The sequence below is a fragment of the Hemiscyllium ocellatum genome, chromosome 3 (assembly GCF_020745735.1).
Source record: "Hemiscyllium ocellatum isolate sHemOce1 chromosome 3, sHemOce1.pat.X.cur, whole genome shotgun sequence".
Classification (NCBI taxonomy): Eukaryota; Metazoa; Chordata; class Chondrichthyes; order Orectolobiformes; family Hemiscylliidae; genus Hemiscyllium; species Hemiscyllium ocellatum.
In genome coordinates this window covers 90844792-90868032 of record NC_083403.1, presented here as the reverse complement: position 1 = coordinate 90868032, position 23241 = coordinate 90844792, and the positions used below count along the sequence as shown (strand labels likewise).

General features: G+C 40.5%; 1 protein-coding gene across 1 annotated transcript in view; it reads left to right on the top strand.

Moving 5' to 3' along the window:
• LOC132833499 (regulating synaptic membrane exocytosis protein 1-like) overlaps positions 1 to 23241 on the top strand; it is a 786224-nt gene that overhangs the window by 529272 nt on the left and 233711 nt on the right. The window contains exons 15-17 of the mRNA XM_060851848.1: positions 6655 to 6726; positions 10511 to 10664; positions 10929 to 11054. Of these exons, the coding sequence (XP_060707831.1) occupies positions 6655 to 6726; positions 10511 to 10664; positions 10929 to 11054 (352 nt within the window). The remainder of the gene's footprint in view (positions 1 to 6654; positions 6727 to 10510; positions 10665 to 10928; positions 11055 to 23241) is intronic.

Sequence of the window (23241 nt, the reverse complement as noted above, 5' to 3'; positions counted from 1 at the left end):
TGCCCCTTCCCCTGTGAGTAGCGGTCTTTTGTGAACCGGTACTTATTATTTATTAACTGTTTGCATTTTGTACCCTTTCTATAAAATAAAGTAAAAGAAAACTATAACCAAGAGATTTGCATTCTCGTCAGTCCAGGGGACTGACTCTGAGCTGACTGGCCACAGCCAGTGTACTGCTGTTGTTTTTTTTATATAGCTGATTCCTGAACTGGCTGATCTAAACAGCCAGTTTGTTACTGGTGTCCTTTTTTTATTTTTGGGACTGACTTTTGAACTGGCAGATCTTCATAGTCAGTGTTACTGGTTTTCAGTTCTCAACAGGGAACAGGTTCCCTGGCTGGTTGTAGCCTGTGTTACTGTTTCGTTTTGAGCAAGGACAATGCTGATTTTTGTGGCAGGGCTTATCTCTGAACTCTCGTTTTTAGCATCTGCACTTTTTTTACATGTGTTTTCACTGTTTGGTGTTTGGAGGCCCTGTGAGTCAACCACATCTTCACAAATGAACTCTCACTCTGAGTAGGCCTTGACCTCTGTGGATGGACGAGGCCTCCGTAGAGACTGAGCACCTGAATGTGTGCTGTGAAGTGAGCATTTGCTGCCTTTGGGAGTGGATTGGGCCCCTGTGTTTTACTGCATCTTTACATTGAACTATCCATGTGAGTGTGAGTGGGCAGTATCTATGGACATCTGTTGTGTGCTTCCACATCTGAGCAGGTCCTTTGTATGTGGAGGGCTTATCCATACATGATGGTTTCTTTAACATGTGGATGCTGGATAAGTGAGACATCGTGGATGTATTCATGGGTTTTCCATAATGAAATATTGAGGTGTCTCCTTGATGAAGATGCTTGTGTCCAGGAAAGAGACTGATTCTGCAGAGTAGACTGTGGTAGGTCGGGAGGGATGAAACTTATTGATATTGTCGCGCAGTTGTTTCAAATTATTCCTTGCCATGAGTCTAGAGGAAGAAAATGGTTGTTAATCTGTCTGGTGTATAATGTTGGTTGGAGAGGTTTTGTTCAAATCATGCATGAAAATGTTGTTTTTTGGGGTGCAAATTTGGTCCCCATGGCTGTTCCATATCCAAATGTAGAAATAGTTATCGAAACATTGTAGCTGAAGATGAAGTGGATGAGTTGTAGTACAGTATCTAGGAATTGGTAGTTGTCTTGTGATTGTTTCCTATAGCATGAAGTAAACAGCTTTGACCAAGTCACATGAGGTTGAGTACTGAAGTTGTTGCGTCTATGCTGTCATCATAGAGATGCTGGTGTGGAGCATCGAAATGTCCATTGTGACAAAGCTTCTGGTTTGACTGGCCTATGAGTGTTGTTTCTAAGAAATGTCACAACAAAAGCTGGAGTTCCTTGTACAATGAATTTCAAGATGCCCTCAATATTCTTGATCAGAATAGAGCAGTGGTCAGCTCTATTCTACAGAGCTGACTACTGCAAAGAAGCATATTGACAGCTGAACAGCCAGGAACACTACAGACAATTGATTTGACCAAAGAACGTACCTGTCAACTGAACGGACTGATCATGAGCTGTTGATCCTTCAGAGAATCCAGAGAAAGTATATTCCTGTTAAGGTGAAAGGAAAGGTTGGTAGATATAGGGAATGCTGGATGATGAAAGAAATTGAGGGCTTGATTAAGAAAAAGAAGGAAGCATATGTCAGGTATAGACAAGATAGAACGAATGAATCCTTAACGTATAAAGGCAGTAGGAGTATACTTAAGAGGGAAATCAGGAGGCCAAAAAGGGGACATGAGAGAGCTTTGGCAAATAGAATTAAGGAGAATCCAAAGGGTTTTTACAAATATATTAAGGACAATGAGGGAGAGAATAGGGCCCCTCAAAGATCAACAAAGCTGCCTTTGTGTAGAGCTGCAGAAAATGGGGGCGATACTAAACGAATATTTTGCATCAGTATTTACTGTGGAAAAGGATATGGAAGATATAGAATGTAGAGAACTAGATGGTGACACCTTGCAAAATGTCCATACTACAGAGGAGGAAGTGCTGGATATTTTGCAGTGCATAAAGGTGGATAAATTCCCAGGATCTGATCAAGTGTACCCTAGAACTCTGGGAAGCTAGGGAAGTGATTTCTAGGCCTCTTGCTGAGGTATTTGTGTCATCGATAGTCACAGGTGAGGTGCCAGAAGACTGGAGGCTGGCTAATGTGGTGCCACTGTTTAAGAAGGGTGGTAAAGACAAGCCAGGGAACTATAGACCGGTGAGCCTGACGTTGGTGGTGGGCAAGTTGTTGGAGGGAATCCTGAGGGACAGGATGTACGTGTATTTGGAATGGCAAGGACTTATTAGGGGTAGACAACATGGCTTTGTATGTGGGAAATCATGTCTCACAAACGTGATTGAGTTTTTTTTGAAGAAGTAACAAAAAGGATTGATGAGAGCAGAATAGTAGATGTGATCTTTATGGACGTCAGTAAGGCATTTGACAAGGTTTTCCATGGGAGACTGGTTAGCAAGGTTAGATCTCATGGAATACAGGGAGAACTAGTTATTTGGATACAGAACTAGCTCAAAGGTAGAAGACAGAGGGTGATGGCGGAGGGTTGTTTTTCAGACTGGAGGCCTGTGACCAGTGATGTGCCACAAGGATCAGTGCTGGGTCCTCTAACTTTTGTCGTTTACATAAATGATTCGGATGCGAGCGTAAGAGGTACAGTTAGTAAGTTTTCAGATGACACCAAAATTGAAAGTGTAGTCAACAGCAAAGAGGGTTACCTCAGATTACAACAGGATCTTGACCAGATGGGCCAATGGGCTGAGAAGTGGCAGATGGAGTGTAATTCAGATAAATGTGAGGTGCTGCATTTTGGGAAAGCAAATTTTAGCAGGACTTATACACTTAATGGTAAGGTCCTTGGGAGTGTTGCTGAACAAAGACACCTTGGAGTGCAGGTTCATAGCTCCTTGAAAGTGGAGTCGCAGGTAGATAGGATAGTGAAGAAGGCATTTGGTATACTTGTTTTATTGGTCAGAGTATTGAGTGCAGGAGTTGAGAGGTCATGTTGCAGCTGTACAGGATATTCGTTAGGCCACTGTTGGAATATTGTGTGCAATTCTGGTCTCCTCCTTATCGGAAAGATGTTCTGAACCCTTTCAAGTTTCACAAAAGATTTACAAGGATGTTGCCAGGGTTGGAGGATGTGAGCTGTAGGGAGAGGCTGAACAGGCTGGGCTTTCCTCCCTGGAGTGTCGGAGGCTGAGGGGTGACTTTATAGAGGTTTACAAAATTATGAGGTGCATGGATAGGATAAGTAGGCAAAGTCTTTTCCCTGGGGTCAGGGAGTCCTGAACTAGAGGGCATAGGTTTAGGGTGTGAGGGGAAAGATATAAAAGAGACCTACAGGGCAACTTTTTCACACCAGGGTGGTAAGTGTATGGAATGAGCTGTCAGAGGAAGTGGTGGAGGCTGGTACAATTGCAACGTTTAAAAAGGCATCTGGATGGGTATATGAATAGGAAGGGTTTGGAGGGATATGGGCCGGGTGCTGGCACGTGGGACTAAATTGGGTTGGGATATCTGGTCGGCATGGGCAGGTTGCACCGAAGGGTCTATTTCCGTGCTGTACATCTCTATGACTCTGACTCTGAATGATCTGTACTCTCATTCTGCCTATTCCTTGCATGGGAAATTTCTGATGAAGATACATAAAGCCAACGTACCTGGCTGTCTCATCATATCAGGCAGTGGGACCCCGTGTGAGAACCTCTCTGGCTATGTCAAGTATCTTGAAACCCATTTGCATTTGCTGCCACTGTGACAGAATCACTGCAATAGCCTCAGTACTCAACACCAACAAAGACTTTGTTCTTTAGACTGTTGACACTGCACACTCACTAATGTGTATTTGTCTTTTTAATGCTCTTAATTACCTGGGATTATCTTACCACTTTCTCACTTGAAAAATTCTGTGCCTATGCACCTCTTTCCACTTCACCTGATGAAGGAGCAGTGCTCTGAAAGGTTGTGACTTCTGGCTTTATACACCCCAGTCCAACACCAGCATCTCCACAACTTGATTGTTGGAATTGTCAAAGAAATGCAGCCTCTTATTTTGCCCCTTTCCTTGCCCTTGCTAATGAACCACAATGGTTCAATTTGTCTTCGCACAATTTCCAATCATTTACCTTACACTATTAACACTATTTTGATCAATTTCCATTTCTTGGGAGTCTTGCCAGTTTATTTTTAAAAATCTGTTTATTTTGACTATTGCATTTACTTCCTTTTTTTTAATCCGTAGTTCTGTTTGTTGGTATTTCTGGTATTTCTTTGTCTTTGTCTCTCAAAATTGAGTTATATCATTGGCTTAAGTTAGTCTAAACTAATACTTTGAATTTAAGCTAGTTACAGTATTCAGATCATAAATAAATATCTTTGAAAAGAAGAGAGCATGTTACAGAGCGGGTTAGATTTCTGGATAGACCACACAATTTGAACTGATTGACTGACTGATTTATGAAAATTAACCATATCTGGAATTCCTGAAATTTATTTGCCCAATGTTACTGAAGACCTGTATTTTATGCTGATTGTGTGAGAGAATGCTAAGTGATCATTAAGCTGCTGCTATTGTCAGCATTCAAGATTCTGGATTATGAATTAGACTAATGAAATACACTGGGGAGAAGTGTCTACTTTCATCAAAAATGTAACTATGAATACGAAGAATCCATTCACGCTTCACTTTTGAGAAACTCGCCAAATAATAGTCAAGGAAAAAGTGCTAATAATGAGGAAATACAAACAGAAGTAGATAAACTGCACAGCGGGTCAATAACTGAGAAAAAAGCTAAATTGTCAAAGGTCACAGTGGCTCATTGGTTAGCACTTCTGCCTCACAGCACCAAAGACCTGGGTTCAATTCCCACATTGGGTGACTGTGTGTGGCATTTGCATATTCTCCCTGTTTGTGTGGGTTTCTTCCGCATGCTCTGGTTTCCTCCCACAACCTAAAAGATATGCGGGTCAGTTGAGTTGGCCATCCTAAATTGTCCATACCTGTTTCCATACTGTAGGGAACCTAATCTAATCACTTTGTTTCTCTCCTTTGGTCATGGTTTGATTAGCTGTGTGCTTTTTGCCGTTTGTTTCCATAGCTAAAATATAGAACTATAAAAGTTGTAAGAAGTGATGATTTTATACTAAGTCAATAGAAAATCCAACTCAAGACATTGATCTGAAAATATGAATGATGTGTCATCAAACTAATTCAATACCAGTATCAACCTGCTGTCTTCTATCATCACCTACCATTGGTCATTTGGAGCCAGCAGAAATCAAAGGATATTCTGAATGCTGTAGTGAATTTTGTACCTGTACTCCTTCCTCAGACCCTGCTCCACCTATCATTTTGTTGTGTATGTCCTACATAATTTCTGGTTGTTAAATGGATGACAGATCAAGTGTGAAAGATCACGTGCACAATTTTCCAGTATGTACTCCCAGAGGATCCGACCCCATTCACCATGATTTAGTTTTGCTATAGTTAGTCTGTCATTTTCAGTGTCCAAACTGAGAAGAAGACATCCTGATTAGTTATGGGCATGTGTATTATTCTCGTTATGTACAACAATCTGACCTTGTGGAGAGAGAATAATAAACTGTTTTGTTACTCATTCCAATGGCCAGGTCATCTTTTGGAGCAGGGTAAATTGGAGCTGTATGTCGGACTGTGCAGAATCCTTGATTCTATGGAATGCTCCAAAAGTTTCTTTATTCAAAGTATTTGGAGTGTTCTGATACACTTAAATCTGAACCCGGAAGAAAATGGGAGTATTAAAAGCTTACCTGACAACCTGGGAGATAATAATCAAACTGAACATCAGCTCACCACTAACCTCTCCAACTACATGGGTGGCACAGTGGCAAGCACTGCACAGCACCAGAAACCCGGGTTCAGTTCCCGCCTCAGGCGACTCTCTGTGTGGAGTTTGCACGTTCTCCCCGTGTCTGCATGGGTTTCCTCCGAGTGCTCCGGTTTCCTCCCACAATCCAAAAATGTGCTGGTTAGGTGAATTGGCCATGCTAAATTGCCCGTAGTGATAGGTGAAGGGGCAAATGTAGGGGAGTGGGTCTGGGTGGGTTGCGCTTCGGTGTGGGCTTGTTGGACCGAAGGGCCTGTTTTCACACTGTAAGTAATCTAATCTACACCCCTCAACCCTTTACAACCTTGACAGTGCCATCCCCTATTCTGAGACAACTGCTTAAATACCCAGGCCATTAGTTCAGCTTTCTCTTTTTGTTGCAAAGAGAATAAAACATGTTTTTATTTAAAATATAGATGAATTCACTATTGTTTAATTTTCCAGATTGCTTGTTTTCTGGCTCACGATCTATTCTACTACTTAAAGCATTTTTTTTAACTTTACGACAGCTCATTGATCGTAATTTAGTTCAATAAACCCTAGAAACGTAACATTTGACTCAAATTCCAGAATTACATTTGCTATCAAGTAGTTTACAGGATGGAATATTTACATAAATGTATTATATTCAGCTGTTTATTGCTTTGTTTCTATTATCATTAATTCCAATATTAAGAATTATGGATTTTACCGTGAGTGTTAATGAGCCCACATGCATAGCTGTTTTGTTTGTTCCATCATTACCTAGGATCTCATCGAATCAGTGATAGTGACATCTCAGATTATGATGTTGATGATGGTATTGGAGTGGTCTTGTCAGGTGGGTGGGTGGCAGAACATCGCCTAATCTATGAGTGCTACCTGCATTTAGAAATTGCTTTTGATGTGGGGCTCTAGCAGGAGGTCAGTACCATTCCCAGGAGCAGATACCATGAATCTTCTAGCTGTCACAAATAGACTTAGCTGTCTAAAGGCACAAACTAGTTGGTTGAGATTTAACCAATAGTTCTTAGCAGCAACGCTTATTCTGCAAATTACACTTATTCAGAAATAGTTTTTTTCCTAGTTCATTCAAGATGAAATGTATGTCACTTTTAAAACAAAATGGTGCACAGCTAGTTCTGAGTATCTGGCATGAGACACACTTTGTTAGTGCGTTTGCAGTTTGCATTTTGAATTACTTTTGCATCAAAACAAAATGCAACATAAATCCTTCTGTCTAGGATTTTCCGATTAGCTTGGACTGCTCGGGGTGGCAATGTGACTCAGTGGTTAGCATTGCTGCCCTACAGCACCAGGGACTGTGGTTTGATTCCACCCTCAAGTGCCTGTCTCTGTGGAGTTTGCACATTCTCCACCTGTCTATGTGGGTTTCTTTCCATTGCTCTGGTTTCCTCCCACAGTGCAAAGATGTGTAGGATTGACCATGCTAAATTGCCCATAGCCTACACATCACTGGGCACTCTGTGGATTAGCCTTGGATTACACCTGAAATGTTGACTTCTCCGCTTCCTGATACTGCCTGGCTTTCTGTATTCTTCCGGCTTCCTGTTTGTCTCCCTTGGATTCTGCGCCTGTAGTTCTTTTTGTCTTTAGCCTTAGAAAATGCAGGGTTACATGAATGGTGGGGTGTGCCTCTGCTTGGGATGCTGTAAGGCCTAGTGTGGACTCAATAGGCCGAATGACTTGCTTTCACACTAAGGATTTTACGATAGATTTAGATCCAATCGTTTTAGCTTGATACCATAAGGTATAGATATATGCTGAAAAAATAATCAGCTGAAGTGTCTCAAAGATGTCCAACACAGCCTCAAACATGAATTCACTTGTGAAACACAAAAGTAATGTCTTGCTTTATGCAAATTTCAGTTTGTATGTTTGATTAGGATTCATAATTTTCAGGTTACGTCATATTTTGAATTTGGAGCAGCTCTGAACAAAATCCTCAAGTCAAAATGCTTGTATCAAACATTCTGCCTGATTTGGATTTACCAGAGGCAGTATTTTGTGGAGAAATTGGAGAAAAAAAATGCTTCATCCCAGCGCTATCTACGTCTTCATCCTCCTTTCAGTTCAAGATTAATGCAGTCATTTGTGCATGACACAGAAATTGGGATTAAGAGGGAAAGAAAAGTGGCTGCAAACCTAAAACCAAATTAAAGTGGAGAGGATTCTGATAACTTTAGGTTTATCAACTGGATCCATGTTATTTGATTAAATCCTAAAATTAGAATTATAATTTAACTCTGTTTCAAGTACTTTTTTGGGTTAAATAGTGTCAAAATTATCACTTTCTTTACTGTCATCTTTTTCTTTTGTTTCTTCATTAATTTCTATTGGAAGGGTTTTATTTCGTTTCACCCCACTCCAAAACCTCCTGTATAAGTAGTCATAGAAGGTTAAACAGGAGCAGTCCCTGTTTTTCTATCACTTCATGGCAAAAAGCTTGGATTGTAATTGATACCTCTATATCGCAGGGATGGAGATTAATGATTAATCAGGTTAAAGATTATGGCCAAAGCCTGCTTGCTGTATTGAGACACTATGACATTTAAGGATAAGAACCTGCAAGTAAGGCCCAACAAGTTTGTCTTTAAAATTGACACCAAGCTTCCAATTGCCTGTCATTTCAAAACATCACTGTCTTCCCATGCCAACACTTGTTGCAGACCTGCTGCAATGTTCCAGGAAGCCTCAGCACCTAATCGCCAAAGACCATTTAATTTACTGCTTGGGGACTCTGAAGTCTTTAAAATGCAACATCAAGTCCAATAACTTAAGAACCTGATTTTGTCCTTCTTTGCTTTTTACCCGCCACCATACCTGTTTCCTGTCATACATTGGTTGCTTTCAGCACAGCCAACTCTCCTGCCCTCAACTCTCCTTATTGCTTATTCAGCTTTTCTTCAGTCCTGGCTTACCATCTGCAATATATTCATCCCCTTTCTTTTCTCTCTCCCTCTGTCTGGGCTCTGTTTCTATCTATCTGCTCATTACTTCTTGCTTCACCTCATCTTCAGCATAACTACTTTTTCCTAGCTGCTAATCAGTTCTGATTAAGCATCACTGGACTCACTAATTCTGATTTCTCCCCACAGATGCTGCCAGGCCTGCTGAGTTTCACCAGCAATTTCTGATTTTGTCCTATATATGTGTATGTGAGAGAGACAGCACCCGTATTTATCTGTCATCTTACCATATCAATTGTTATTTCAATGCCAATGTACTCAACAATCTGAATGTTTTTGGAAAAACTTACACAGTCTGGCTCAGCAACCTTTCTTGATAACTTATTCTGCAATTCTCTTGCATTTTGTGTAAATATTAATTCTGCTCTGCTAATTCCCAATATAATAATGCTAATGGCAGTTGATTTACTTAGGATAAACCAATTAGAAAATCTGACTATTGAGTTTAACTTCAGTTTGTACGTTACACCAAGTTGTGATTCTTGTCGTACCAGTCCTTCAGAATACTCAGCAAATTCCTTGAGTGAACTTTGTTAATTCCTTGCTGTAATTTCAATTCATTTGAAAACCTCAAAGCGTTTCATTGCAAAGGAAGCAAACTTTGAACTCATTGCTGCACACTGTTCGTAAGACTTTTTTTTTCAAATTTTTATTAAGTTTTCATGAAATTATAATCTGAGGTCTAGGGACAATTAAGTGAAGTATTAAACATTCAGAATTGCTTGAATATCCATGACTCTAAATTTACAGTAATTTAGAATATAGGAAACAATCATGTTTTGCAGTAAGCCATGCATGTCCTCTCATTGACAGTCAGAAGGAGCCTGAGACACCGAGAGCGCTTTGATTGGACAAAGGAAGCTTTGTGTTTTCATTAACATTTCCAATTTGAGAGATCCATGATAGTCCTTTTACTTCCTAATTAAATCAATACTTGCTCCATGTAAAATAAAAAATACTTCTCAAAATAAATGTCATTGTATAACAATCTGGGACTCTAGCCAGATAGATTCGTTTGTGATGAAATCTGTTGCCATGAGTGTGAGTCTTATATTATGCAAGGTAATAGTCCTTTATTTGTAGCTAATGTGCAGAATACAGGATCACTTGCACAAATAAATTGCTGTGCAATAAGAGTGATTATTTATAGGCAAGATGATGACTAAATTTTAATCCACTAATTCCCTAACTGCCTTCCTGCTTGAGCTCCACAGATGAACTGCTGTAAAGCAGCATATGCCCTTTAGATATGAGATTTCTGAGTGACTGCAACTCGCATGGCTTTGCTTTACCAATGTAGATGTTTGCATGGCCTCTGGGCTTGTTCATGTTTGAAACAAAAACTGGTTGCATTAGTCATAATAGTACATATTGAACATATGTCATACCACTACAGCACTTTGTTTTGGTTACAGGCTGTTTTAATGCTTATGGTTTGCATGTATTTCAAGTATTGTCTCATAACTTAAAAGACAAAAGTGATGACCAGAAAGGAAGGTTGAATGAATCACACTTTTAAGTCCTCGTTTCATTGCAGTTTGGCTTTATATTTGCAACAATGCTAGTGTTGACCAATGTTTTGCTAACAAACATTAATACTTCCATTTTTTTTGTTTTTGGCATCTTAACCAACAGATTATAGGGCTAACAGTAGAGAAAGTAGATCAAGCACATTAACCGTCCCAGATCAGCAGAGAACCCCCCACCATCGTTCACGTTCAGTCTCTCCTCACCGTGGTGATGACCAGGGCAGGACCCGGTCACGTTTACCCAGTGTCCCACTGCAGAGGTGTGTTTTTGTTCTTCACAATGCTGGTTTAATTTGATAAAATGTTGGGCTGAAAGTGGTTAATTTTTAACCTTCACTTCTCCTGTTTGTCAGTGCAATAGTTTTGTCTGATTGAAAGCGGGAGATAGCTTGCATGGAATTTTAGGAGCATTGGGTAAAGGCAAATGTTTTGGGTTTTGTACTTAAAATTGATTTCCAGATCTTGATGGTTTTCCAGAGAAAATTTTGATGCTTGATTAGTATGATAATCTTCTTTGTACTTAGGAGTTTAGATGAAATCCATCAAAGTCGTCGTTCTCGTTCCCCTACACGATACCAAGATGCCTCTCGCAGTCCAGTTGAATGCAGGCCCAGGGACATGGACAGCTATTACACCTATGAAAGAGACAGGTACAGTTTTCAACATAATTACTCCATTCCCTTTTTTCTTTTAGATGGAATTGAAATTTAAAGGCTAACATCTTGCTGTTATTTTCATTTTGATGTTTGAAAATAATTCCAGTGATCTGAACTTCCACTTCTGTGACAATATTTTTAAAAGGGATTAAGTTATAAAGTCTGTGAACCTTTGAGTAGCAGAAGACTATTTTAAATTTGACCTTTTGATTGTAGTTTGTGATAAACTCCAGTACATCATTTGACTGATTTTACAGTTCTCTACTCTCCTTTGTTCTCCTCTTGTAAAATGAAGATTAAACACACTTCTGGAAAATTAATGGTGAGTGAATGCAACTGTCACTATCTGTCCAGATGCATTACATTCTGTGCCATACCATGGGTGCTGTGCTCTGCTTCTCTTGCCTGCACATGCCCCAACTGCAAATTCATGCCACAAGTTTCCCAACTTGCTGTCCCCATTAAAATTTTAATGGTAGCAGGTAAGACATAAGAAAGCCAACCTCCCTCTGCTCAGCCATGATGTGGAGGTGCCAGTGTTGTCCCTTCGAGTAAATTGAGGTCCTTAAATTGATGGCCACATCAGGGCCTTGACCTTTTACCTGCAGTGGGAGACCCAGGAAGAGCTTGGTATACCTCACTGTGATGGCTGAGGAGAATACTGATAAGGGCAGCCCCTATGATGTGACCCTTGATTCCATCAGTGGCTTCCAACCCCAAGGGATGTGTCTGCTTCTCTTATGTGCTATGACAAGCAAGCTGCACCATTAGATTTTTCTGGCTATTCTCAGGTGATGGCTATCCCATCTTAAACTAGTTAATGGCATTAAGTGCAACAGGAAAAGCTAGTCTCCTTCTCAACCTATTTATTGAAAAGCCATTATGTGTAAGTGATAGTGTTGGACTGGGTTGGACAAGGTCAAAAATCACATGACACTAGGTTACAGTCCAGTGGGTTCAGTTGAAAACACTAGCTTTTGGAATACTGCTCCTTTGTCAAGTGCTAGTGTTGAGAAGGGATTCCCATGGCACTAGGGTGATTAAAAGCACAGTAATATGTAGTGAGAAAGAGACATACCAAGTTTGGGATTTGCCACAAATTGCTCGGCAAGTAACAATCTTAGATTCATCTGGATCTGCCTGGGTGCTGAATTGAATTGAATTTGTCGCCTGTACCGAGGCACAGTGAAAAGCTTTGTCTTGCAAGCAATATTGGCAGATCACATAGTTAAATAGCATAGATAAATAAATAATAGGCAAACAGTGGCAAAAACCAAAGCACAGGTACAGGCAAATGATAAGTGTTTTTGAGACCATTCAGTATTCTAATAACAGTAGAGTAGAAACTGTTTCAAAACTGGCTGGTGCATGTGTTCAAGCTTCTGTACCTTCTCCCCGATGGTAGACATTATAGAATACCATTGCCAGGATCAGATAGTTGTTTGAGAATGCTGGTGGCCTTTCCTTTACAGCAGACCTGGTAGATGGATTCTATAGATGGGAGGTTGGTCTTTGTGATTGCCTGGGCTGAGTTCACCACTCCATTATCTCTGATTTTGAATGATACAGTTGCCATACCAGCTAGTAACACATCCAGACAGAATTCTCTCGATGACGGACCTATACAAGTTGCCAAGGGTATTCGCCATCATGCCAAATTTCCTCAGCTGCCTGAGAAAGAAGAGACATTGATGGGCACTGTTACCAGTACGTCCACTTGAACCCACTTGAACAGTCCAACAAAACTTGATGACACCCCTTGTTTTACTCATGGTCTCCCTCACTTTATCATCATCTGTCCAATTGAATTCAACTCATTGTATATACTTCTCCATAATGTCTGTTTCTTTAGTCACAGATTATTCTGCAAGGGATTATGATAGATTAATTACTACATTATTCACAGATCTCTCTGTTCTGTGTGGACCTTACATTTCAAGAACAATACAGTGCAGACAGTGTGTAACATGTCATACCTATGAACTTTAAGTATAAGTTTTTGCAAGTGTTAAACAGAAAATCATAAAAGAATCCAGCTCCACACACTGATTTGACTCACTGTCACTGCAGTAATTACTGACCCAGTTCCACACACTGTGATTTGATCCACTGCCACTCCTTTAAATATCCTTGTGTACTTTTCCACATTACTCATAGTATTGTAGCAGCAGTGTATTGTGAGACACTGACTTGTTCTGGAGCATGCTGTTCAGTTCTATTGGAATGTTGTCAGGGTCTACGACCTTTGAAACCTCCAGTGTCTCTAAACATTGATTAGAACACTTACAGTGTGGAAACAGGCCCTTCGGTCCAACAAGTCCACACCGACCCACCGAAGCGCAACCCACCCATACCCCTACATTTACCTCTTACCTAATACTACGGACAATTTAGTGTGGCTAATTCACCTAACCCGCACATCTTTGGACTGTGGGAGGAAACCGGAGCACCCGGAGGAAATCCACGCAGACATGGGGAGAACGTGCAAACTCCACAGTCAGTCGCCTGAGGCGGGAATTGAACCCGGGTCTCTGGCGCTGTGAGGCAGCAGAGCTAACCACTGTTGATATCATGTGGAGTAAATTCAGTTTGGGTGGGGATGGGGGCGGGGAGATGGGTGGTGCTGAAGGTTGGCGTCGGTGTTGCTGGTGTCGTCCAGAGATTGCTACATGATTTTATGTAGTCGAAGGAACATAAATGGAGTAAGTGATCTGTTATCATTAAGAATTTTGTTTTATCTCAATATAGCTAAGGCTACAGTAGGCCTTTAGAATATCATTGGATTAGAGTAGTGCTGGAAAAGCACAGCAGTTCATGCAGCATCTGAGGAGCAAGAAATCGACATTTCGGACAGTATACAGTATTCCTGATGAAGGGCTTTTGCCCAAAACGTTGATTTTCCTGCTCCTCGGATGCTGCATGAACTGCTGTGCTTTTCCAGCACCATTCTAATCCAGAATCTGGTTTCCAGCATCTGCAGTCATTGTTTTTACTTCTTTAGAATACCATTTCATAGTTCGATCTCATCTCTTCATATGTCCTGCAGACTGCCTACAGTGGATACTGGGTGAATCAACATGATAGGTGGAAGGATGGCGATTGGCACATAGGATGGCATAAGTTGGCACTGAATTTACATGTGGTATGAAAGGATAGTAGGATGGATGGTATGAGTATTGGAGTGCCCTTGATAGGTGGACATAGGATTCATATACACTAAACAATTAAAATAATATAGAGACACAACAAATAATTTGGATGATGAATTGTATGTTAACATTTCTTGCAAGGGGTCAGATGGCAAGAGTAATGAACTCCAACTGAAGTTCTACTGTTCTTTGGGATACTGTGCCTGGATTACTGTGTAACTCTTTTCTTCAGACCCAAGGAAGCCTCTTACCTAGCTAAGAGGTTGATTCCTGAGATGCTACTTTCCCTCCAACCCTGCCCCCCCCCCCCCATGCCCGACCAGTGAGTTTAGAACTAAGGGATAGAGACCTAGAATAAGCATTTTGGCTTGAGATGAGCAATCTCTTCACTCTGAAGGTTGAATCACTGGAATTCCCTTCTCTCAAGAATTGTGGATGCTGAATTGTTGAGCATATTGTTTTGAAGGTGTGAAGTAAAAATGAATGCTGTTCTGAACTGAGAGCTTATGAGTCCCCGTGATATAACTGGATAGCAGTCTGAGTGTACTGGAAAATTGGAAATATGTACTATTTGGTTGTGAAATAGATACCTGAGTTGGTTGCTGTTTCAACGACAATTTGAATTTAACCAATTATGCCCCACAATACTAAAACCCATTCGAGTTTGGTTCAGTTCAATTGGATGCTGGCAAAACAATAAATTCAATGAGATGATCTGATATTGGGGATACAAAAATGCATATGAAACATAATTGCAGTAAAAGAAAGAAGAGCTCCCAGGGATGTCTTCAGTCAGAAGAAAAAAGACACCAAAGATGACAGTCGCTGTATGGTTTTGAAATTTAACTTGATGTCTTGCGGAATAGCATATTGTTACAGAATTGGGGAGAGGTAATAAGTTAAGAGAAAGGGGGTTTAGAATTGTAAATAGTTGTTTAATGTTCACTTTTAGAATTAAAGAATAAATTAATGTAATTTTCTTTAAATAGTGGAATTCAGGAATTCTCTGTCACTCATATTTTAACAACAGATTGAGGTGGGGTGAGTTTTTCTTGGTGTTTAGTTTAATTAACAGAAGGGTTCTCTGCTGTGCCATAACAATATTTAAGATTGAGCTCAACAGATTAGTTGACTGTTACATAATCAAGGGACGTGGGCGCAGACAAAAAGGTAGTAAGTAAATCAGTTATGACCATATATTGGATGGTGGAGTATGGTGAAAAGAATAGAAGGCTGACTGGTTTTTCAGTTTATGTTCTTTCCTGGGACGTGGGCACTGCTGATTGTGCTAGCATTTATTGTCTGTTCCTAATTGCCTTTGAGAAGGTGCTGGTGAGCTGCTTTCTTGAATTGCTGCCGTCATTGTGTTGTAAGTACGCCCACAATGCTATTAGCGAGGGAGTTCCAAGATTTTGACCCATCAGCACTGTATTTCGAAGTCAGAATGATGAGTAAGTTGGAGGGGAACTTGCAGGTGATAGGGTTCCCATGTCCTTGTCCTTCTAGGTGGTTATGCTTATGTCTTTTGAAGGGTACTTTTACTCTTGTATTAGTCTGTGCACTATTATCTCTGAGGTTAGTATACCTTTCTTCATTTACAGTGTCCAAAACTGAATGTAGTGTTCTAGATAGAGTAATTACTGTTTTGGTTCAAACATGACAAAATTAGAGAAGTTAAGGTGTGAATGACTGTCCTTGATATTAAGGCAACATTTAATTAATCAAGGAGCCCTACACAAACTGGTGTCATTGGGAATTGAGGGAAACTATACATTGGTTGGAGTTGTAATTGTTAGAGGTGTATCATCTCAGTTCCAGGTTATCATTGTCCGAATTCCTCAAGGTAGTGATATAGGTCTAACCACCTTCATTTGCTTCATCAATAACCTTCTTTCCAAGCGTATCAGAAATAAGAGCAAGTCATTCACGACCTCAAGCTGCCCCACCACACAATAAGATCATGGCTTAACTGCTTAACTGCTCTTTTGTGCCAGCTCCTCAGAGTTCTCCATTTTCTGATATTTCAAAAATCCATCCAAAGTCAGAAGTGAGGATATTCACTCATGTCTATATAGATTTCATCACCATTCATGACTCCTCAGATATGCAGCAAGACCTGCTCATCAAACAAGCTTGGGCTGACAAGTGTGAGGTATGGCCTAGTGGTGATGTCACTGTGATCCAGAGTTCAAATTCTACAATGGCAAAATTTTGAAATATCTGGAATACGGTGACCATATAACTGCTGCCAATTGTTATAAAAACTACCTGGTTCATTAATGTCGTCTCGGGAAGGAAATCTACTATCCTTACATTCATAGGAATCCTATAATGCAGATAGAGGCTATTAGGCCCATAAGGTCAGCAATGACTCAGCCCAACAATACAAAGAGCATCCCAACCAGACTCACCTGCCCAACCCTATTCTCCAAACTCCATATTTCCCACGGCTAATCCACATAGCCTACACATCGCTGAACACTACAGGACAATTTAACATGACAAATCCACCTACCTGCACAATTTTGGTTTGTGGGAGAAAACTAGATCATCCAGCAAAAACCCAAACAGACACTAGAGAATGTGCAAACTCCACACAGAATTACCCAAGGCTAGAATCAAACCTAGGTCTCTGGTGATGTGAGACAACACTATTAACCACTCTACTGTGCTTGCTTAGTCTGGCCAACATATGACTCCACACCCACAGCAACGTGAGTGAATCTAAACTGTATTCAAATAGGCATGGCAATAAATTCTGGCCTGGCCAGTGATGCCTTTATTCTTTGAACTTTGTTTTAAAGTGACAAGTAATATTTGTATCACAGAAATGCTAGACAATGATCATTTCCAGTAAGAAAGAAATCTAATAATCTTCCTTCAACATTAATGGCATTGAAACCTTTGCTACCTGTTTTAGTGGAGCTTACTATTGACCAGAAACTGAACTGAAACAGCCTTATGAATACTGTGGCTACAAAGGAAGATCCGAGGCTAGGAATGTTGCAATGATAGACTCGTTTCCTGTCTCCCAGCAGCTTTCCATCACTTACGTAGCACAAGTCAGGTGTTTATTTGGGATACTCCCCACTTGGCTGGATAAATGTAGCTTCAACAACACTCAAGAAACTTGACGTCATCCAGGACAAAGCAGCTTACTTAACTGGCACCACATCTACAAACATTTACTCCCTCCATCACGAATGCACATTGGCATCAGTTGCGCCATCCACAAGATTCACTGCGAAATCTCACCAAACCTAATTCAGTGACATTACCACTAGGCCTTTCAAACCAATTGCTCCTCCAACAGCACCTTCCAAACAAATGACCTCTAACATCCAGAAGGAGGAGGGAAGCAGATATATAGGCAAACAACCCTAAAGTTCCCTCCAAGTCCGACACCAGTAAATGCAAAGTACTGTGGATGCTGGAAATTGGAAACAAACACAGAACTCGCAGTTGTTCATGTCATTGAGGTTGTTCAGTTCTAAAGAAAAGATGTATGGGACTCGAAATGCTAACTTTGTTTCTTTCTCCACAGAAGCTGGCAGACCTGCTGAGTTTCTCCAGCATGCTCTATGCTTGTTTCAAGTTACACACCAACTTATATTGCCATTACTTCACTGTTGTTGGATCAAAGTCCTGGAATTTCCTCCTTAACAGCATTGTGGGTGTTCCTACAACATATATACTGCAGTGGTTCTAGAAATCTCTAACAAGTAGTGTGAAGTTTCCCTCAATTTCCAGTGACACCAATTTGTGTAGGGCTCCTTGATGCCACACACAGTCAAATGTTGTTTTATTTTCAAGGACAGTCATTCACACCCTAACATCTCTAATTTCAATCTTTTGTCATGTTTGAACCAAAACAGTAATTACTTAATCTAGAGCACGACATTAAAGTTTTGGGCACTGTAAATGAAGAAAGGTATAACAATCTCAGAGGCAAGTCTGTAGAGCATAGTAAAAGCATCTTTCAAAAGCCATGAGCACGACCACATAGAAGGACAAGGATATGAAAATACCTGCAAGTTCCCCTCCAACCTACTCCCCATTCTGACTTCAAACCACAATGCTGGCCACCTTAGACCCTGTGGCCCATCATACCAATGCTGGCCAACAAACACCAAACTGTACTATACTAAACAGTACCTTCTGCAGGGCAACTAGAGAACACCCATATCCCCGAATGAATCTCTCTATTCCTCCACAGTTTCCAGCTTTTAGGAAATACACTAAAACATTCCCTTATATTGTCACCCATCCAGCATACTGTCAACAACAACTTAAGGTATGTTGAATTTTGGTTCTTTCAAGATATTTTGAAATACTTTCTGAACCAGGAGGACTGGTTCAAGTCCCATTTGCTCTAGAGGTATGGCATCTCTCAACAGACTGATTCGGAAATATTTTCTGGTGCTCTTGTGGTGCAGTGATTTATTGTCCCTACCTCTAAGTGAAGAAACCTGGGTTGAAGTCGATAGAACCGTAGAAGGGGGGCATTCCACCCATCTTGTCTGTGTCGACCCAGATCCCTTTCTAATTCCATCTTCCTTCGCACAGCCCATTGCCTGGCAACTTACAACAGTTAAAGGGCTAATGAGTTTAGGGTCTCTGCCTCCCCCATCAGCTCAGGCGGGCATAAAAAGAGTTTTTCTTCATGCCCCCTCTAATCCTTCTGCGACTTAGCTTGAATCTGATTTTTGAACTCTGTGCCAAGAAGAACAAGTTCTTCTTGTCTACGCTATCTCTAACCCTCACGACTTTTGAAACCCTAATCATGTTACCCCCCGGCTTTCTCTCTTCCAACTAAAACAGCACCAATCTCTCCTTGTAGCTACAATTCTCCAGCCCTATCGACATTCTAGCAAATCTCCTCTGCACTTTTGACAGAGTAATTATATCCGTCTTGTGATATGGTGACCAGAACTGCACACAATACTCCAGATGTGGCCTTAATGATGTCTTATATAATGTCATCATTATATCCCTACTTTTGCATTTTATTTATCTCTGCCACTGAAGGAGAGGATTTATGTGCCTTCTTTACAATCATATCTGTGCACTTCCACGCCAAGATCTTTAACTTTATCTACCCCTCTCAATATATTTCCCTTTAGTGTGTATTCCCTAAAGGCATAACCTAAAACTTACTAGGGTTGAACTTCATCTGCCACTTGCCCACGCACTCCACCAACCCATCTACATCATTTTGGAGCTCACAGCTATCCTCTATACTGATCCTGCCAGTTTTAGATGGTTGAAGACATCTCCAAACAAATTAATTTAAAAAAATATATTTATGATTAACCTTTAAAGGACTTGCATTTCTAACATTTGGCATCTCTGTTTAGTCCAAATATTTTGCTACCTAACTGCAGACATCCTCCTCAACTGCAACTGTAAACTGCTAAATAATAGAGGTCAAATTATGTTGTAGTTCACATCACTTCCACATATGCCTAAAAAACACATAACCAACCAAATGTTAGTGAGGCAATCCTTTTGAATTTAAGCATTTGCTATGTTTAACAATATTGATGGCACCATAGCTCAGTGGTTAGCACTGCTGCTTCATAGCACCAGGGACCTGGGTCAATTCCAGCCTCTGGCGACTGTGGAGTTTGAGTATTCTCCATGCCTGCGTGGGTTTTCTTCTGGTGCTCCGGTTTCCTCCCACAATCCAAAGATGTGCAGGTTAGGTGAATTGACCGTGCAAAATTGCCCATATTGTTCAGGCGTATGTAGGTTAGGTGCATTAGTCAGGGGTAATGGGGAATAAGTTTGGGCGGGATACTCTCCAGAAGATTGATATGGACTTGTTGGGCCCAAGGGCCTGTTTCCACACCGTAGGAATTTTACTGTGCTCTCACAGCTCCAACCTTGTCAAAGTTATTATTAACACTAAAGACCTTTTGCTGTTTAGCTTATTGGAGTTTAATCCCTTGAAACAATATGTTTAATCCCAAGAATGTTAAAGATAAAGTAAGAAAAGCTATATTTATAGCACCTAATAGACAAGGCCAATTTGCAATTCAATCTCCATCCTTCATTCATCACGCAGGAGTGAACATGGTTCATTCTAGTTCTAAATGCATCCTTCAGCTAAGTATGGCTATTTAAAAAAAAATTCAAAGACACAGAATCAATAAATTTTGACTCTTAGGTTAAGAACTATTTGTAAAACGTCATTTGTTTGAAAGTCACGAAAATGCACATGACCAAAAAATTACTGAAGGCCAAAAATTGTCAATGCAGGATTAATGTTGATATACTATGGAATTTATTATACCATTGGTTCAGTCTTCCACCAGTACAATTGAGGTGAACATGTTAAGTGTGAGCATTTTCCACTTGCATGCCTTAATGTTTACAGGAAATATTGCATCCTTGTTGGACAATCTGTATAATGATGATCTGACAATTACAGACAAGTCAGTTTAACCTCAGTGATAGGGAATTCTAGAAATGATAATTTGGGACATTATTAATAGTCATTGAAGTAAATGCTGATTTAATTAAGAAAATCCAGCATGGTTTTCTATTGGGAAAATTTGTTATCTGGTTTGCTGGAGTTTTTTGATGAGATGGCACAGAGTTGATGACGGTAATGTTTCTGGTTTGGGGTGCATAGACTTCCAATCATAGAATCTGTATAGTGTGGACACTCCAAAGAGCATCCCTCCTGAAGCCATGCCATGGATGATCCACCTAGCCAGTACATCACTGGAAACTGTAGACAAGTTAGAATGGCCAATCTGCTTAACGTGGTAAAAGTGAGGACGACAGATGCAGGAAACCAGAGTTTAGATCAGAGTGGTGCTGGAAAAGCAAAGCAGGTCAGGCAGCATCCAAGGAGCAGGAAAATAGACGTTTCGGGCAAAAGCCCTTCATCAGAAACCTGAGGAAGGGCTTTTGCCCCATATGTCGATTTTCCTACTCCTCGGATGCTGCCTGAATCTGCCTAACATACCCATCTTTGAGCTGTGGGAGGAAACCAGAGCACAGTAGAAACCCACACAGACACAGGGAGTACTTGCAAACTCCACGTAGACAGTTGCCCAAGTCTGGAATTGCAGCCTGGATCCGTGGTGTTGAGAGGCAGTAGTTCTAACCACTGTGCCACCCTCCAATACAATTGAGGTGAGCATGTTTAGCGTGAGTCTTTTCCATTTCCAAAGTGATGAAGCATTGCATAACGCATAAACCAGAGTTCATGAAATGAAAGGGACAATAGCAACATGAGTATTGCTAGAGTATTGTGTGCAGTTGTATAATCCACATTGTAAGAGAGATGTGACAGCACTGCAGAAGACGCAAAGGAGATCTACAAAGATGTTGCCTGGCTTGAAGAGTTTCAGTTGTGAAGAGAGATTGGTCAGACTGGAGTTGTTTTCCTTTAAAGCAGAGTAGATTGAGATGAGACATGATTGAGAGTTTTAAAAAATTGTGAGGTGGATAGATAGGAAGAAACTTTCCACCTGTTTGGAGGGATCATTGACTAGGGACGTAAATTTCAAGCAAGGGAAAGAAAGTTTGGAAGAGGTATGAGGAAAATCTTTTAAATCTTGAGGTTAGTGGGAATCTGGAACTTGTTGCTTGTAATGGTGTTAGAGGGAGAAACCCTCATTACATTTGAGAAGCATATAGATATGTAGTTGCAATACCAAGGCACTGAGGCAAGTGCTGGAAAATTGTATTACAGCAGTTAGGTTGTTTTTGACTGGCATGGATCCAGTGGATCATTTTCTGTGCTGTGTTACTCTGTTTTCTGCGACTTTTTTTCTACGATGCTGTGATAATTCCACATTTTATGCATTAGATAAAACCTGGAAGCATTGCGAACTGTGAGGAAGATATTAGAGTTGTTACAATTCTGTTGCTCTATACTATTTAAATAAAAAAGGGGTTCCTTGTAATAAAAGCAAAATGTGCTTGAAACCAAAACAAAATCCAAACATGCTGAAAAATACTCAGCAACATCTGTGGTCAGAGAAACAAACTTAATGTTTCACGTGTGTGATCTTTCATCAGAACTGGAAAAAGTGAGAAACAAGTATGGAGAGAGGCTGGACATAAGAATAAGAGGGAAGGTCTGTGACATGGTAAAGGTGCAAGTGTTATGCTGCAAAACCAGATGGATCTCTAATAGAGTAAACACCAGATGCTTCCAGAGGATGTATCAAGATAGCTGCCATCCCAATGTGAAAAAAATGAATTGATAGAAATGAGAGAAGAAAGAAACAAATCAACAGAGAAACATAAAACAAAATGGTTGTGATTTTAAAGTAGCTGAACTCTGTGACGAGCCTGGAAGTCTAAAGCATGTCCAGTTCACAAGATGAACTGCTGTTAGTTAAGCTTGCATTGACCTTCACAAGAACTCTGCAGTAGACGACAGAGAGAATGATTAGAATGGAAGCATTCACTGGAGAATTAGAACAACAACAGGTAATGATAAGCTTGGGGTGATGTTTGCTGACTGAACAGAAGTGATCATCCAGAGGATGGGCTTGAAATACAAAATCAAAAAGCTCAGGCTAAACTTCTACAAATCACTAATTTGGTCTGAGCACAGCTAAGAAGGAAATATTTGGAAAAGGTAGAGAGGAGGTTTGCCGGGATGACGCTTGGTTTGCTTGCAACTTTAGTTACATAGAGAGACTGGGAAGCTGGAATTTCTCTTTAGATCAGAGAAAGGCAAGGGTAGATTTACTTGAGATGTTGAAAATGATGAGGGTTTTTCAATGACAAAAGCAGAAATTTCTTGGAAAAAACTCAGCAAGTTTGGCAGCATCTATGGAGAGAAAGCATTTTGGGTCCAGTGACCCTTCTTCAGAACACTGTGTTCCCGCATCTGAAGTTTTCTTTTTGGTCTCGGGATTTTCAGTGATTTGGCTGTTTTCCCCATGTCAGTGGCTTAGTAAGCAGAGGTCACACATGTAAATAAATTTTTAAAAGAACAGTGGAGGAAATTTGGAAAAATTGCATTACCTAAAGCCTTATTAATGATTGGAATGCATGATCTG